General features: G+C 61.5%; 1 protein-coding gene, 1 long non-coding RNA gene and 2 other non-coding genes across 4 annotated transcripts in view; 2 read left to right on the forward strand and 2 right to left on the reverse strand.

Annotated features, from left to right (window-relative positions):
- Nucleotides 1–1,786: 1,786 nt before the first annotated feature.
- LOC114105861 (uncharacterized) lies at nucleotides 1,787–6,529 on the reverse strand. The gene is made up of 3 exons (XR_003585103.2): nucleotides 6,361–6,529; nucleotides 3,313–3,534; nucleotides 1,787–3,217 (listed from the first exon to the last, which is right to left on the reverse strand). It is a non-coding gene; the product is annotated as an uncharacterized lncRNA (long non-coding RNA).
- Nucleotides 6,530–9,263: 2,734 nt separating this feature from the next.
- Nucleotides 9,264–9,336, forward strand: Trnav-cac (transfer RNA valine (anticodon CAC)). Its single transcript has one exon. It is a non-coding gene; the product is annotated as a tRNA-Val (tRNA).
- Nucleotides 9,337–9,562: 226 nt separating this feature from the next.
- Nucleotides 9,563–9,634, reverse strand: Trnag-ucc (transfer RNA glycine (anticodon UCC)). Its single transcript has one exon. It is a non-coding gene; the product is annotated as a tRNA-Gly (tRNA).
- A 3,479-nt stretch (nucleotides 9,635–13,113) lies between these two features.
- Nucleotides 13,114–14,275, forward strand: part of Dpp9 (dipeptidyl peptidase 9) — a 32,359-nt gene continuing 31,197 nt past the window's right edge. Inside the window, exon 1 of the mRNA XM_071603723.1 lies at nucleotides 13,114–13,200. Within this exon, the coding sequence (XP_071459824.1) occupies nucleotides 13,145–13,200 (56 nt within the window). The 5' untranslated portion in view covers nucleotides 13,114–13,144. The remainder of the gene's footprint in view (nucleotides 13,201–14,275) is intronic.

Raw genomic sequence — 14,275 nt, forward strand, 5'->3', positions numbered from 1 at the left:
CACAGGTAGGGATCAGGTGCCCAGCAAGGCATGGGTCTGAGCAGTGCAGTCGAGTCCACCCCACTCAGATGGCCCCAGGGGAGCCGGGGTGGGACACCAGGAGGAGAGGGCCATTGGTCTTCCTGAGTCCCTCTGCCTTATGTGACATCCAGGTTGGGGTTTCTCAGCCTCGGCACAGTGGACGTCTGAGAGCGGGTCCTTCACTGTGGTGGGGACCCCCTGCACACTCCAGGCTCTTGATCACTACCCGGGCCTCTGCCCACTAGATGGGTGCTCATGGCACATCCTACCCGCGTCCAGTTCTGACAGCCGCAATGTCAGCAGACGTCCCCCGTTGGTCCCCGGGGACCCTCCCATGAGCCACCTGGCCTGGGGCTAGGGGTGTGCGCAGCATGGGCAGGGCGCTGGGTTCCACCCCAGCAACACGCGGAAGAAGGACAGGGGGGACAGCGGAGCTGTGACCATCGGGGAGGGGGCTGGGATGAGCAGAGAAAGGACCGACCTCAGCGTGGCCGGGGGCCAGGTGCGCCCTCCCGAGGCAGCCTTGCTGCAGTGCCCGCCGACACGTGAGGAAACCCGGCCTGCCATGCCACCGCGGGTGCCCGTGGCGCTGCGGGAAGGTGGGTGCGCGCACTGGCTCCTGGCAGGAGCTCCCGTGCTGCGGGGGGGGGGCAGGCTGGCACCGAGGATTGCATCCCGAGGGCTCCACCTCAGCAGCGGGTTGGCCACGCGTGGCTGAGTGGGCTCCTGGAGGCCGTGGGAGCCCGGGCGGGCGGCGCTGCTGGAGGAAGGGCGGGGCAGGTGTGCCCTCTGGGACTGGGTCTGGTCCCCAGCTTCTCTCTGGGCTTCCCCACTGCCCTGAGCTGACAGCTCTCCTCTGTGTGGCTTCTGGAGACGGTGGGTGCCGTCTCACCTCAGGCCCGGAGCCACCGAGTCCACTGATCCCTGGCTGAGACCTGTGGAATGTGAGCACAAACAAGTCTTTCCTCCTCCGTTGGCCTCAGGTGCTTGGCGTGGTGATGAGGAGCTGCCCGGCACAGGCACCTGCTGCCCAGGAGCCTACTGTATTTGCTCCTCCCAACGCCCCCAAGGACACCGCACTGTGGTCTCATTATAAGATGAGGAAGTTGAGGCTCAGAGAGGGAGACTCATCTGCCCCATGTCACACAGCAAGGATACACTTAGCACAGTGCCAGAGAGAGAGAGAGAGAGAGAGAGAGAGAGACCCAGTACAAGGAAATTTCCAGCAGAATCTGTAGTGGGTGGGCAGATGGGGATAGGAAGAGAGTCCTTGCGACCCGTCTCGGCTACATTTAGTCTCTGCATGGGTGGCTATTTGTGCAGAGCTAAGAATATCCAGAACCACACGACGTGGCCTTGAGATGCCGGAGCTGGAGGTGCAGGGAGCAGGGAGCCAGCCGGAGGGGAGTCCTGCCTGCCCTCCCGCGCCCCCTTCTTCATCTCCTGTTCTTTGGTCCCCATGACAAAAATAACAAGCCCACTTTGTGGCCACGTCCCCGCCGTCCCCTGGAGCAGGCGGGCCCTGTGTTGGCAGGCACCCCCTTGGCCGCGGGAGACGGCTGCCTCCTGGTTCCGGCTCAGCACGCTGCCCACAGTGACAAGGCGCCTGGGCCTCAGACGCAGGGAGGGGGTTTGAGTGTTCACCAACAGAGAAGACCAGTGTCCTCGGGTTTAGCCAGATTTAAGTGTCACACGACACATAGGGCGCTGACATCCCACGGCAGTTTTTAGTTTTTATGCAGCAGTTAAAAAAACACTTGGGGCTGGGGTGCAGCTCCGCGGTGGAGCGCTGCCTCGCACGTGGGGGGCCCTGGTCGTCCCCAGCACCCCCTCCCACCGCGCACGTCCACCAAAGTCTTCAAAAGAACAAGGGCATCCCAGGAGTGCGGGTTGGAAGCCCCACTCCCCGAGGGAATCCTCTGCCCTTGGTGCTCCAGGCTGCAGAACGCCATTGGTAGCCTCGCTTCAGCACTTCAGGGTGGGAGTGGACAGGAGGAGCCTCAGAGCACCCCGGGCTGCGGTGACCTGCTGCTGTAGGTGGACTTAGGGACCCGAAGGCAGGAATCAGGGGTGGGCACAACGTGGCCACAGACAGAGGCCCCATTCCAATGCCCCATGGAGGGCAGCACCCGGCCAGTGGGAGGTCCCCGGGGACTTCAGACCTTCCCCTAGCTGCCCGTCCAGGACCTGCCCCCGGTGGATCCAGAATAAAGAGACCTTCAGGTTCCCAGGCTGAGGGCACATGGTTAATGTTAAAGTATCCGTGATCCCGGTGGCTTGGGAGGCTGAGGCAGGAAGATAGCAAATTTGAGGCCAGCCTCAGACCCTGACTCAAAACAAAACGAAACTGGGTGCAGTGGGCCCACACCTGTAATCCTGTATCTGGGGAGGCTGAGGCAGGAGGATCGCGAGTTCAAAGCCAGCCTCAGCAAAAGCGAGGCCCTAAGCAACTCAGTGAGACCTTGTTTCTAAGTAAGATAAAAATGGGGCTGGGACGTGGCTCAGTGGTGGAGAGCCCCTGAGTTCAACCCCTGGTGCCCCCCTCCTCCAAAAAATAAGAGCTGGGGAATGGTTAAGCGCCCCTGGGTTCAATCCCCAGCTCCAATAAATAAAAGGATCATCAGTGCCCAAATTCCTCTCTGTTGGCGCAGTGGGGTTGGCGCAAGGCTGGAGCGGGCCAGACGTAGGGGTTCATGTCTCGTCCCTCCTCTTTCTGCAGAATACAGCTCTTGAGTAACTCGCCGCTGAACCTCACTCTCCCATCCTTAAATCGGGGATGACGGGATGAAGAGGGTCCGGACCCCCTAGGTCAGTTCCCATAGATGCCTTGGGATTGACAGCCTGGCCCCTGGCCCCACGGTCCCCGTCCTACCGTTGGTCACCAACAGTAAGTATCATATTTTCTTTCTTGTAACTGACTTCTGATTGCAAGTCTGGTGTCACCCACAGAGGACGTCGGGGAGAGGACGCGGCGTTTATACTTGTCCTTACCCCTGTCGCAGGTTGTGTCTCTGAAACCACAGCTGGTTTCTGCAACGTCCAGGACGTCACCGAGGCCAGGAAGCCGCATCCCTAGCAGCGTCTCCACTTGATTCTAGCAGTTTCCATAGCTGTCTGCTCCCACGTGTCTGCCCGCCGCAGCGAGCGAAGGCAGGTCCCGCTGGGCAGCGCTCACCACTGCGCCACCTCCGCCCATCTAAACCACCGAGGAGAGGGACAGAAGAGGTTTCGCTTTAAAGCAAGGTCAACCTACAGAAAAGGGCGGGCCACCCTCCCCAGGCTCCCACTGACCGGTCCGGGGCTGGTCTTCTCATGGCTGCTCAGACTCCGCGTTATCTTTTCGGTTACCTTGAACTTTGTCTAGTTTTGAATCACAGACTCAGAGCCGGGACATCGGTCGTTGGATCCTGGTTCTGCCATTTATAAGCTGTGTGACCTTGGACAAGTCACTTGCCCCGTCTGTCTCCTTGACCAAGTTAAAATTCCTTCTCCCTCTCCCGGATCTCCTCGGCCCTGGAAGGAGGAGGCCGCTGCTGAGGCCCGAGTGCTGGCTTCGGGGGTGGGGGTGGGGGCTGACCAAGTGACAAAGGGCTCTCAGCACACAGGTCTGTGGTTGCTGGCACGTCCTTCTCAGCCACCAAAGGGGGTCTGTGCGCTCCCTCCCTTGGCTTTCCTCCCCCCAGACCCCGGCCGCAGGCTCCGGGGACAGTGGACACCAGGTGGAACAGCCCGCTGACCCTGGCCGGACATGAAGGGCCTCTTGCGGGGGAAGTGCCTGGCTGTGGTGGGCGGAGGTCTGGGACCCGAGAGCCCTGGGGAGGGGGCGGAGGCGGGATGCTGAGGCGGGAGCCTGTGCCCCTGCTGACACCTGGTGGAAAGACGGAGCTCTCCGTGCGCCCAGGGCCTCCCCAGGACACCACCCAGCCGCCCGGCAGGGGCTGACGCTGAAGACCCTGGGCCACACGGTGGGTGGGCTGCGCCTGAGGTTCCCAGCCCAGGAAGCCCCGCGCGGGGCGGGGGCCTGGGGTGGAAGCCAGGGGCGCGTGCGTGCTGAGCACTAGCGACCCAGACCCCAGAAGCCATTTTGAAGGATGTTTCTCTGTTTTGATTGTTGGCAGCTAGGTGAGCCCCGCAGGCCCCGGGAGGGACAGGGAGGCTCCTCCCCCAGTGACGTCCCCCCAGCAGGAAGCCCACCTGTCCCCCACCCGGACCTGCTCGCCTCTGAACAGTGTTTACTGAGCACTCACAGAGGGAGCAGGGAAGCCAACCCGCTCAGCAAACAGGAGAGCCCCAAACCCCTGTGCATGGCGCCCAAAGCGCAGGAGCATCCAAAGATAGTGATGCAACAGGGGGAAGCCGCGGGGACAGAGTCTGAGCGCCAAGGTGGGAAGCAGAGGTTTAAAAGTAATCAGGGGCTGGTATCGTGGCTCAGTGGTAGCACGCTTGCGTGGCATGCATGAGGCACTGGGTTCGATTCTCAGCACCACATACAAAGAAATAAAATAAAGGTCCATCAACAACTTTAAAATATTAAAAGAAATTAAAAAAAAAAAGTAATCAGGGTCAGGGAAGGTCCCTCTGAGGAGGTGACGGTGACACCAAGACTTAAAGGCAGAAAGGAAGAAGCCACCCTTGGAAAGACCTGGCAGAAACCAGAGGGTACAGCTGTGCAAAGGCCCTGGGGCAGCCCAGCGTTGGAGGAGCACCACCCTGTGTGGATGGAGCTGGGTGAGGAGAGGGAGACAGGGAGGAGGGGGTGGGCCAAGGGCAACACCTGGGCTTTGACCCAGGGGAGGTGGGAGCCACCTGCTGTGGGCAGAGAAGGGAGCAGACATTGGGGAAGCTGGACGTGAATCTAGAGCCGGGAGAAGCAGAGAGCATGAGGCTGCCTGAGAGGGTGAGCAGGGAAGAGGGGCCGTCCCTGGCCCCCAAGGAAAGAGGGGGCTGGCCGGTGGCCCACGCCTGCAATCCAGCATCTCCAGAGGCTGAGGAAGGAGGATCTGAGGAGCCTCAGCAGAAGCAACTCCGTGAGACCCCGTCTCTAAAAAAATCAATACACACAGGGCTGGGGGGTGGCTCAGCCCGCCACGGGAGGAGGTGGCTGAGGGCCACGGGAGGAGGTGGCTGAGGCGGGAGCCGCAGCACGTGTTCAAAGTGTGGCCCCAGGAGCCAAGAACAGGGGGCTGGCTCAGGAACTGCAGTGCACAGTGGCCCGTCCCTCTCCTAGGAACTGGGTCACAGTCTCCCTCCAGAGCCTCAGAGCTGGCCCCAGGTCCCTGGAACGTGACCTCTTTGCACGGATCTTTACCGAGGCCACCGGGCTGAGGCCGCCTGAGGACCGCCCCCATCCAGTCCGACTGGCGACCTTAAGAAAAGGGGGATCTGGACGTACCGACGTGCAGAGAGGCCAGAAGAGACCCAGGGGAGAGGCAGTGACAGTCTCCCCAGCCTGCGGGGACCTGCCGCGGCCACGCCCTGATTTGGGGCTCCAGGCTGCGGGATGGTGATGGAGCTTCTGCCCTCGGGCCACCCGCCCGGGGCTCCGTCGGGCAGACGGCCGCCCCTCCCTCAGCCAGCTCCTCACTTTCCGCCCTGGTCTCCTCCAGGCAGCTGAGCGCCACCTCAGGTCTGCTGCTGTCCTGGGAACTGCCACTTCCGCCCCCCTCCCGCTCCTGGACATCCTCGCTCCTCCTGCCTCTGGCCACTGCCAGTCCCTCTGCTCCCGCCACGCTGGCAGCCACTTTCGGGTCCCCTCTGTCCCTCTCCTGGAGCAACCTCCTCTCCCTCGGACCAAGCTCGGCCCGGCAGACCCACGCGCCTCTCGGCCGCTCGCCCAGCCCAGGGGATCCCCGCAGTCGCTTCCCGGTACCGGCGCAGCCCCCTCCTTCCCCAGACCCAGCCCGGGCGCAGTTGGGGACAGTTTCACGTGACAGGGCGCCCATGCGAGGTGCTGCACCCACTCCCGCGGTAGAATTCAGGGGGTTGGTAGATTCACGTGGCGCTTAGCTGTGCTCTCATCTCCCCCCACACCCACCCCAGGCCGGCGCCTGGCACCCTGAACTCCCAGCAGCTTGGGAGGCTGAGGCAGGAGGATCTCGTGTTCAAAGCCAGCCTCAGCAAGAGGGCGCTGAGCCACTCTGGGAGACCTGTCTCAAACACAAAACAGGGCTGGGGGTGGCTCAGCGTCAAGTGCCCCTGGGTTCAGTTCCTGGTAGGGGGCCAGCAGTCCTGGCCCCTCCTGCCCGCCCTGGGAACCCCCGGTGCACCAGGCTTTGCGCGTTCTTGACCTTTCGTTAGGATGGGATGGGACATGTGACCTTAACGGCTGGCTTCCCTCACCTGTACAAAACGAGTGGTTTCCAGCCCAGGGTGGTGGCGGGACCTGTAGTGCCAAGCTGCGTAGGGGGACCCGAGTTCAAAGCCGGCTTGGGCAACAAAGCAGGACCCTCAAACAGACAGACAGACAAGCACACAGCCAGTCTTGAGCTTCCCCACCTCGTGCGCCGGCTCCCTGGGGCTCTCTGTGTCCTGTTGGAAGAAACGCTCTTGTCCCTCCATTCCCCACCCGAGGACACTGGGGACCTCGTAGGGCCCTGCAGTTCCTCAGGCAGATGCTGAGCCGGGGCGTGGCTGGGCCACACGCGCACAGTGACTCCGCGCTGCACCTCAGGAAGGACCTGTCTCCCGGCGTCTCTCCAGCGTGGTCGTCCACTGGACCTTCCTAGCAGCACGCGCAGGGGCTCCACAGGCGGGAGCTGAGCTGCTCTTCCTCGGCCTCCTTTCGGATGACAACCTCCTGCTCTTGCCTCTGCGGATCCCCCATCCCGCCTCCTTCCCAGCCAACCTCCCAGGAGGCTTCCTGCTCCCTCTCCCCCTCCTCTTCTGCCTCTTTCTCTCTCACTCACTGGCAGGGTGGGGTGGAACGCAGGGTCTCTCCCATGCTAAAGCACCCTACCGCTAAACCAGAACCCACTCCTTTACTTTTTATTTTGAGACACGGTCTGGCTAAGTTGCAGAGGCTGGCTTCAAACTTGCCATCCTCCTGCCTCAGCCTCCCAAGCGCTAGGTAGCTTCTTAAACTCACCCTATCAGAGCGGCCTCAAGAGCTTCCAGACTTTCCAATGCTGTCTTAACGGATCAAGAGGAGAACTCTTGCCTCGACCTTCTGCCAGGAGCCACGGAACTTGAGGCTTCCAGGGAGCCCCGTCCTTCCCGGTCAGCGCCAGCCTCCCTGCTCTGCACAGTTCAGCTGTGGCCTTCTTTGGCTGTGCGGACCCCTGCCCTAGAGCCTGTGCTTTCCCTGAGGGCCTTCTGTTTGGCCCCTGGAAGGCAGCAAGCTCCGGAGGGAGGAGCTGCGTGGCCCCACTCAGTGTGTACCCTCCACCCAGCCTAGTGCCCGGCACACAGGAAGCCGTCAGTAAATGCTTGTTATCCAGAGAAAAAGAAACGGATGCCTGCAACATACGCAGCCCTCAACAAGGATGTTAGGGAAGAATGTGTAAGTGGGGACACTGATGTCACCGAGGAAAAAAGAAGAATGAACCCCAAGGACTCAGAAGACTGACGCAGGGGACTGTATTCGAGGCCAGCCTGCACAACTAGCTGACCCCTGTTTCAAAATGAAAAAGACGGGCTGGGGGCCCGCGGCGGAGAATGGCCGAGGGCGCAGGAGGCCCTGGCTCCCCCCAGGACTGCAGGACACACCCAGCAGTTTCTAAAAAGAGAGAAGCGAGAAACAAAACTGCTTACAGGGTGCCGAGGGGTGTTGGTAGAGGAAGGCTCACCCCACCCCGGGGTCCACTCACCCCACCCAGGGTCCACTCACTCACCCCAGGGTCCGCGCCCTCCTCCAGTGGTCTAAAGGACTTGGCAGGTGGCATTAAGGAGGGTTCCGGGAGGAAAGACCATCTGGGATCATCTCGGTGTGCCTGCTGGAGTCGCAGGGGTCACTATACGAGGGTCAACGTCAAAGATGTGGAAGGGGCACGGCCTGGTGATGGCAGCGGGAAGGGCGTGGCTCCGGCAGCGGCCGCCCCCCGGTTTCGGCGCCCGGGATCTGACCGGGGAGGGCTCTCGCCGAGGGGTCCCCAGCCCGGGCTCAGCGAAGGCCCCCGCCCCCCTGCCTCCCGGCTCCCGCCCAGGGGCGTCCGAGGCTCACGACGTGCTGGCCCCTGCCAGGGGGGGTCGGGCCGCGAGCGTGAGGGCCCCCGCGCGGGGTCCCGCGACCGGCCGCGTCTTCGGGGTGGGGCGCCGCGGGGGCGCGGCCGGCGGGCGGCTCGGTGCGGCTGCGCGGGCCCCGCGGACAGCGCTCGGCGGGCGTGGCCGGTCCTCCAGGTCGCCCTGCAGTCCGGCTGGCGTGGAAGCATGTTGCACCCTAAAGGTATCGTCGCGGCCTCGGGGGGCTTCGGCCCCCAGGGCCCGCACCTCGCCCTGGCCCCGGCCCAGGTGGGAGAGGCGAGGCCCAGCCATTGCTGACCCTTCTCTCGCCCCCTCAAGGGAAGCCGAGGACAGCGGCGAGCGGCCGGCATTTTCACAAGTCAGCGCTGCTGATGAGCCACAGGGACAGCCTCGTAAGTCGCCTTCTGGCCTCGCTTCTCGATTTGTTTTTTCCTTCCAAATTCCCTGCACTTACAGCGCGTGTACACACACACACACACACGCACACACACGCACACACAGTGCACACGCACACGCACAGACGCGCTCACACGCGCGCACACACAAGCACACACAGTTGCATGCACACACGCACACACGCACACACACATACGCGCGCACACACACGCACACACAGTGCACTCACACACGCACACACACGCGTACACAGTGCACACACTCACATGCACACACGTACACAGTGCACACACGTACATACGCACACACGTACACGCACACACATGCACACAGTGCACACACGTACACACCCCCGCGCGCACACACACACACGCACACACAATTGTTTTCAGAGAGTGCCTTAAGAAGATGATTGAGCTGAAGCAAGACAGGGAATCTCCACCGAAACTTAAACGAATTTTTAAGGATAAATTGCATGAACGACAAACCAATGACAGGGAGGTGTGGCTTCTGGACGGTCTGGTGAGTCATTTGTTTGTGTGTTGAATTGTGTCAATGGAGCGGAAGTCAACCGCTAGCAAACATTGAGCACAACAGGGGTTACAATGTAACGGGCTGTGCAACCTTCGAGTTACATTATTACAGTGCAAGGAAGGCCGTCCCCGCCGGTTTCCGTAGTGTAGCGGTTATCACGTTCGCCTCACACGCGAAAGGTCCCCGGTTCGATCCCGGGCGGAAACAATTGTGCCTTTTTTTTCCTGGTTTTGTATGACCTTTTCACTTTATTATAGAGTATATTTTTCAAAAGTTTCAAAATTCCTATAACAGTAATTACTGCTTCACTTGTTTTTATTTCTAGACTCTTAAGAATATTTATGGAATTTAAAAAGTGATCCCAAGGTCATTAAACAGAAAACCTGGGTCTTGGGCTATTGGAGAATTGAGACTTAGAGGCAAAATTCACTACTGCGTTGGCCGGGAATCGAACCCGGGTCAACTGCTTGGAAGGCAGCTATGCTAACCACTATACCACCAACGCGCCGGCGATGAGAGGTTTCCAGGCACCCCTGAAAAGCAACTTTGGCGGCCCCGGCCGTACCACCCGCACGGGGGCGTCTCTCCCCAGCTCCTGGCAGGTCGGTCTATTAGAGCTCCCCCCGGCGCCCGAGAGCGGTGGTGCGGCCGAGCGCTGTCCAATCGCGGGCCGCCGCTTGGGCAGCTCAACTTCCGGGTCAAAGGGGCCTGAGCCGGCGGGTCCCCCGTGTCCGCCGCCGCCGCTGTCCCCCGCGCCCGCCACTTCCGGGGCCGCAGTCAGGGGCATGGAGCCGCGAGCGTGAGGCGCCGCTGGCCCCAGGACGCCCTGCCCAGCCCTGCCGCCGCCCCGCGCCCCGGTGAGCAGCGCCCGTGCCCGTCCCGCCTCTCCCGTGACCCCGAACCCGCCATTGACCGGCCCCGCCTCGGCCGCGACCCCGGCCCCGCCATTGAACGGCCGCCGCGGCGCCTCCGCCCGGCCTCCCAGCGCCGCGGCCCCGCTGTCGGCCGCGCTCCGAGCCCGCGGTCGCCGCCTCGGCTTCGCCTCCGCCCCCGCCCCGGCCCCGCGCCTTCCTCCGGCCGGTCCCGCCCGCAGGGCCACCCCGTCGCCGGCCTCCCTGCCCACCTCGCCGGGGCCGCGCCCAGGTCCGCTCTCGCGGCCGCGCACCTTGACAGCGCCGCCGCCGCCGCGCAGCCCGCGGAGGTCCCGGCCCTCCGTCCGCTGCCCTCGCGAGCCCCGGGGAGACAGCGGCCGCCTCCTCGCACCCGCGTCCTGCCCGCAGCCCCTCGCCACCACCTGGCCCTAGCCAGCCCGCCTTCTCGCGGGGCCTGGGCCTGTCCAGCCGCCCTCTCTCCCCACGCAGTCTTAGGCCAGTCCTGACACGTCCCCATCAATATCGCAGCTAAGCCATCGAAGGTGACCCATGCCTTCCCCCCCACCCCTAACGCCTCCAGGGCCCTGGAGCAAGTCGCTTGCCTCAGCGGCAAGAACGAACCTGCTTTCGAGGAGCTGGGACTAAGGCCCAGGATACGTGCACTGTAGTCACCAACCCCTGTGGCCCCTGGCAGGTCTTAGGGGACTGGGCAGGGTGGGAGGACCATGCTGCGGGGCTGTGAGCACAGCTGCAATCGAGCCAGGCAGAGAGGGTTAGGCCCCCAGCCACCTCCCCTGTGGGACACCAGTGGCAGGACAGCAAGCTAGCACACAGCTGGCCTCTTCCTCAGCCTGTGTGTTAATGGCACATCTGTTCTGTCAAGGTCTGTGTCCCATGCCTGCAGCTGGAATGGAGGTTCCTTGGACCCTTTAGAAGGTCAGTTGTGCTGGGGTTGGGCAGCCAGGCAGGCTGGGGTGTGGACTGACTCTGGAACAGAGAGATAGACAGGAAGTGACTTTCTGTGGCCCTGGGGTCACTGCCCTCAGGGACCGTTGGCTGATGGCTGTAGCTTTTTGTGTATCTGCTGGAGGATTTTCTTTTATCCATTGTCCCTCTGATGCCCCTGGTGAGAGTGCTCTGGGAGGCCTCAGGGAGAGGGGGGAGAGTGCCAGTCCAGCTGGACCACATCCCGTTCAGTGCCGGCACTTGCTGTTGATTGGAGAGAATTCTGGTCTGAAATGGACTCTAGTTGAGTCTTCCCTTTGGTGTGGTTTTAAGTGACTTGATTAGTTGACAGCACTGGCCCGTCCTTGTCTTGGTGCTGTGTGTGTGATCCCCTTAGTCTTCCCAGGAGCCCCAGATGTAGGGACTGTGTAGACCCATTTTATAGCTGAGGAAATTGAGATGCAGCCAGATTAGGTGGCTTCCCCAAGGGCACACAGCCCCGAAGTGGCAGAGCTGAGGTTTGAACCCATTTCTCTCTGACACGGGCACCCTCGCTTTTCACCACTATGAATGCAGCCAGCGCCTCCTTGTGGTGACAGCGCTTCCACTGTTGCCGCCCTCCTGTGTCTAGGTGCTGGGCACCAGGTAGTTGGGGCCTGGCTCTTGTAGGCGACTGAGCCAGGGCTCTCTTTGACTTTAGACAGCGTTCAAGACAGGAGTGACTTGTGCCTTCAGCCTCAGTGTTGACAGAGTATTTCTGAGTGTCAGCCGTGGTTCCAGCTAGGGGATAGGACAGGAAGGGGACAGCTGTGAGCCTGCAGCTGGGAACCGACCTCCAGAGAGAGTGAGGAGGGCTCCCTCCCCGGAGGGGGCTTCTTAGCACTGAGACATTTGGGCTGGGCTCTTCTCTGGGGTGGGGTCCTGGGCACTGCATGGTGCTAAGTAGCATCCTTGGCCCCCACCCACTCCATGCCAGGAGCTTCTTGTCCTGACAGCCACACGTGTCCACAGACATGGCCTCGTGTCTCCCCTGGGAGGAGACTCACCCCCCAGTTGAGGACCCCCCACACCAAGGAAAGGGTTGCACGTAATCGCTCCTCGAGACAGCATCTTTTTTGTTTTGTTTTGTTTTTTTAATGTTTTTTTTTTTAAAGCCTGCACATGGTGCTCGCCTGTCGTCCCAGCAGCTTGGGAGGCTGAGGCAGGAGGATCGTGAGTTCAAAGCCAGCCTCTGCAACAGCGAGGCACTGAGCAGCTCAGTGAGACCTGTTTCTAAATAAAATACAAAATAGGGCTGGGGATGTGGCTCCGTGGTCAAGTGCTCCTGAGTTCAGGCCCCTGTACCAAAATATAGATAAGTAAAAAAAAATATTTTGTTAGTTGCAGATGGACACAGTGCCTTTATTTACTTATTTGTTTTTATATGGTGCTGAGGGTGGAACCCACTGCCTCCCATGGGCTAGGCAAGCGCTCTGCCCCTGAGCCCCAGCCCAGCCCTGTTGGGCCAGCATTCTTGCGCAGATATGGTGATGGTGTGGCCAGGTGGCCAGTGTGGATCGAGTCTCAGAAAGGATGGCATTTGTGGTGGTTTGGGGCCTCAAGGATGAGAATGAACGTGTCACACAGCAACCATGGGAGGCCGTCCCAGCAGAGGGCCTGGCCACTGCAAGGAGTGGGGGCATCTGGTGCTTTGAGGACAGTGAGGGGATCAGCGTGATGGGCGTCATGGTCAGGGACTGAAAGGAGGAGCCATGAAGGCCTTCATGGAGTGGCCACAGTCAGGGATTTGGGACAGGAAGTCTGCTTCTGGCCGGTGCCCCTCAAATAGCATCTTTAGAGTCGTCGGAAACACTAAGGATGTTTTCCACCAAGTTACAAAGAAAATAACAGTTCTGGTCCCAGGTCAAGGGCCTGCAGCTGGCAAGGACTCCTTGCTGGCTGGCAGAGTGCCAGGCTGGTGCGGGCATCCCACGGCGAGGCGGGGAGCTCACTCCCTGGGGTGACTGGCCAAGAAGACGCAGCTCGGGGAGGTACCGGCTTCCTCTTGCTCTTCAGGGCAGGGCCTGAAGCCACCACAGCCTGGGATTCCCCTGGCATCAGGTGTCCCCCAGCCTGGGAGGTGCTCTCTGCCCACCGTGCTGCTCATGACATGTCCTCTGCCATGCAGGCCCCACCCTCCCGAGGTCAGCGAGCAGTTAATGCGGAAGGTGAAGAAGTTGCGTCTGGACAACGAAAACTCGGAAGGCTGGAGAAGGTAAGGTGGCCTCGGGGCTCCGGATGGGCGTAGGGGGCCCCCAGATTCTCCGCAGCCCAAGGCGTTTCCCCAGACCTGCTGTGGTGTGGTCAGGTGGGTGCCCTGGGTGCTTCGGGTGCAGAGTGGCTTCCCTGGCCTTCACCCACTTGATGCCAACTTCTTGCCCAGTCACCAAGACCAAAAGTGTCCCCACACACCGATGAGCTCTGCTGGGGACAGACTCACCGGAGAGAACTGGTGGCCAGGCTGCAGGGTGGTGGAGCCTGACAGGCCTGGGCTCTGCTCCCCTCCTTTCCTGAGTGACAGGGACAGGCCTTTCAGCCTCTCAGAGCCCCTGGTTTGCCCCAGAAGTTCACTGCTCCCCGAGTCCAGCTCCCCAGCTTACCGTGCACTTCACCATGCCCTCACGGCCCAGGGGATCCCCCGCCTCAGGGCTCGGTGTGCGCTGTAGGGCCTGCGGTAGCTCCTCGCCCAGCACCTGCTCCAGGCACTGGCTCCTAGTGCGTGCAGCATGTGTCCTTTTGGGGAGCAGGAGGATAAAGGGCGGTGACTTCCCCAGATGCAAATTCTAGAAAGGGGAGCACCGGTGTCTAGAGGATAAATTCACTGGGGGTCCAGTGGCTGGTGGCAGATGACCTTCTGCATGGGCTCCGTGTCCTGTGGGCGTAGGCTGCAGGCCCGCTGAAAGCTGAAGGCCTGAGTGGGACCGAGTACAGTACTGTCCCCAGCCGCCCCACTCAGCAGGACAAAGCATGGCCTGGGCCAGTTGCTCCAGTCCCTTGGTGGCTTGTCCCCAGGGCATTGTGGTGGGACCCCACCCCCTGGCTGCCCTCCTGAGTGCCCTGCTGAGCTCTGCCTCCCTTTCTGCCTTATCGCTTTCTGGGCACCGAGAGCTGCAGCCGGTGCTTGGAGTCCACGGTTTCTTATTGCTTCTTCCCTCCTCCCTCATCGTGGCCCTCTTGGGTCTCTGGTGGACACAGGAGCAGCTGGTCCCCACCCTTGAAGCACCAGTGTAGGTGGAGGCCACAGAACTCCAGCCCCACCTTGACAGTGCCCTGCATGTTTGAAGCTATGT

This window comes from Marmota flaviventris, chromosome 1 (genome assembly GCF_047511675.1).
Source record: "Marmota flaviventris isolate mMarFla1 chromosome 1, mMarFla1.hap1, whole genome shotgun sequence".
Taxonomy (NCBI): domain Eukaryota; kingdom Metazoa; phylum Chordata; class Mammalia; order Rodentia; family Sciuridae; genus Marmota; species Marmota flaviventris.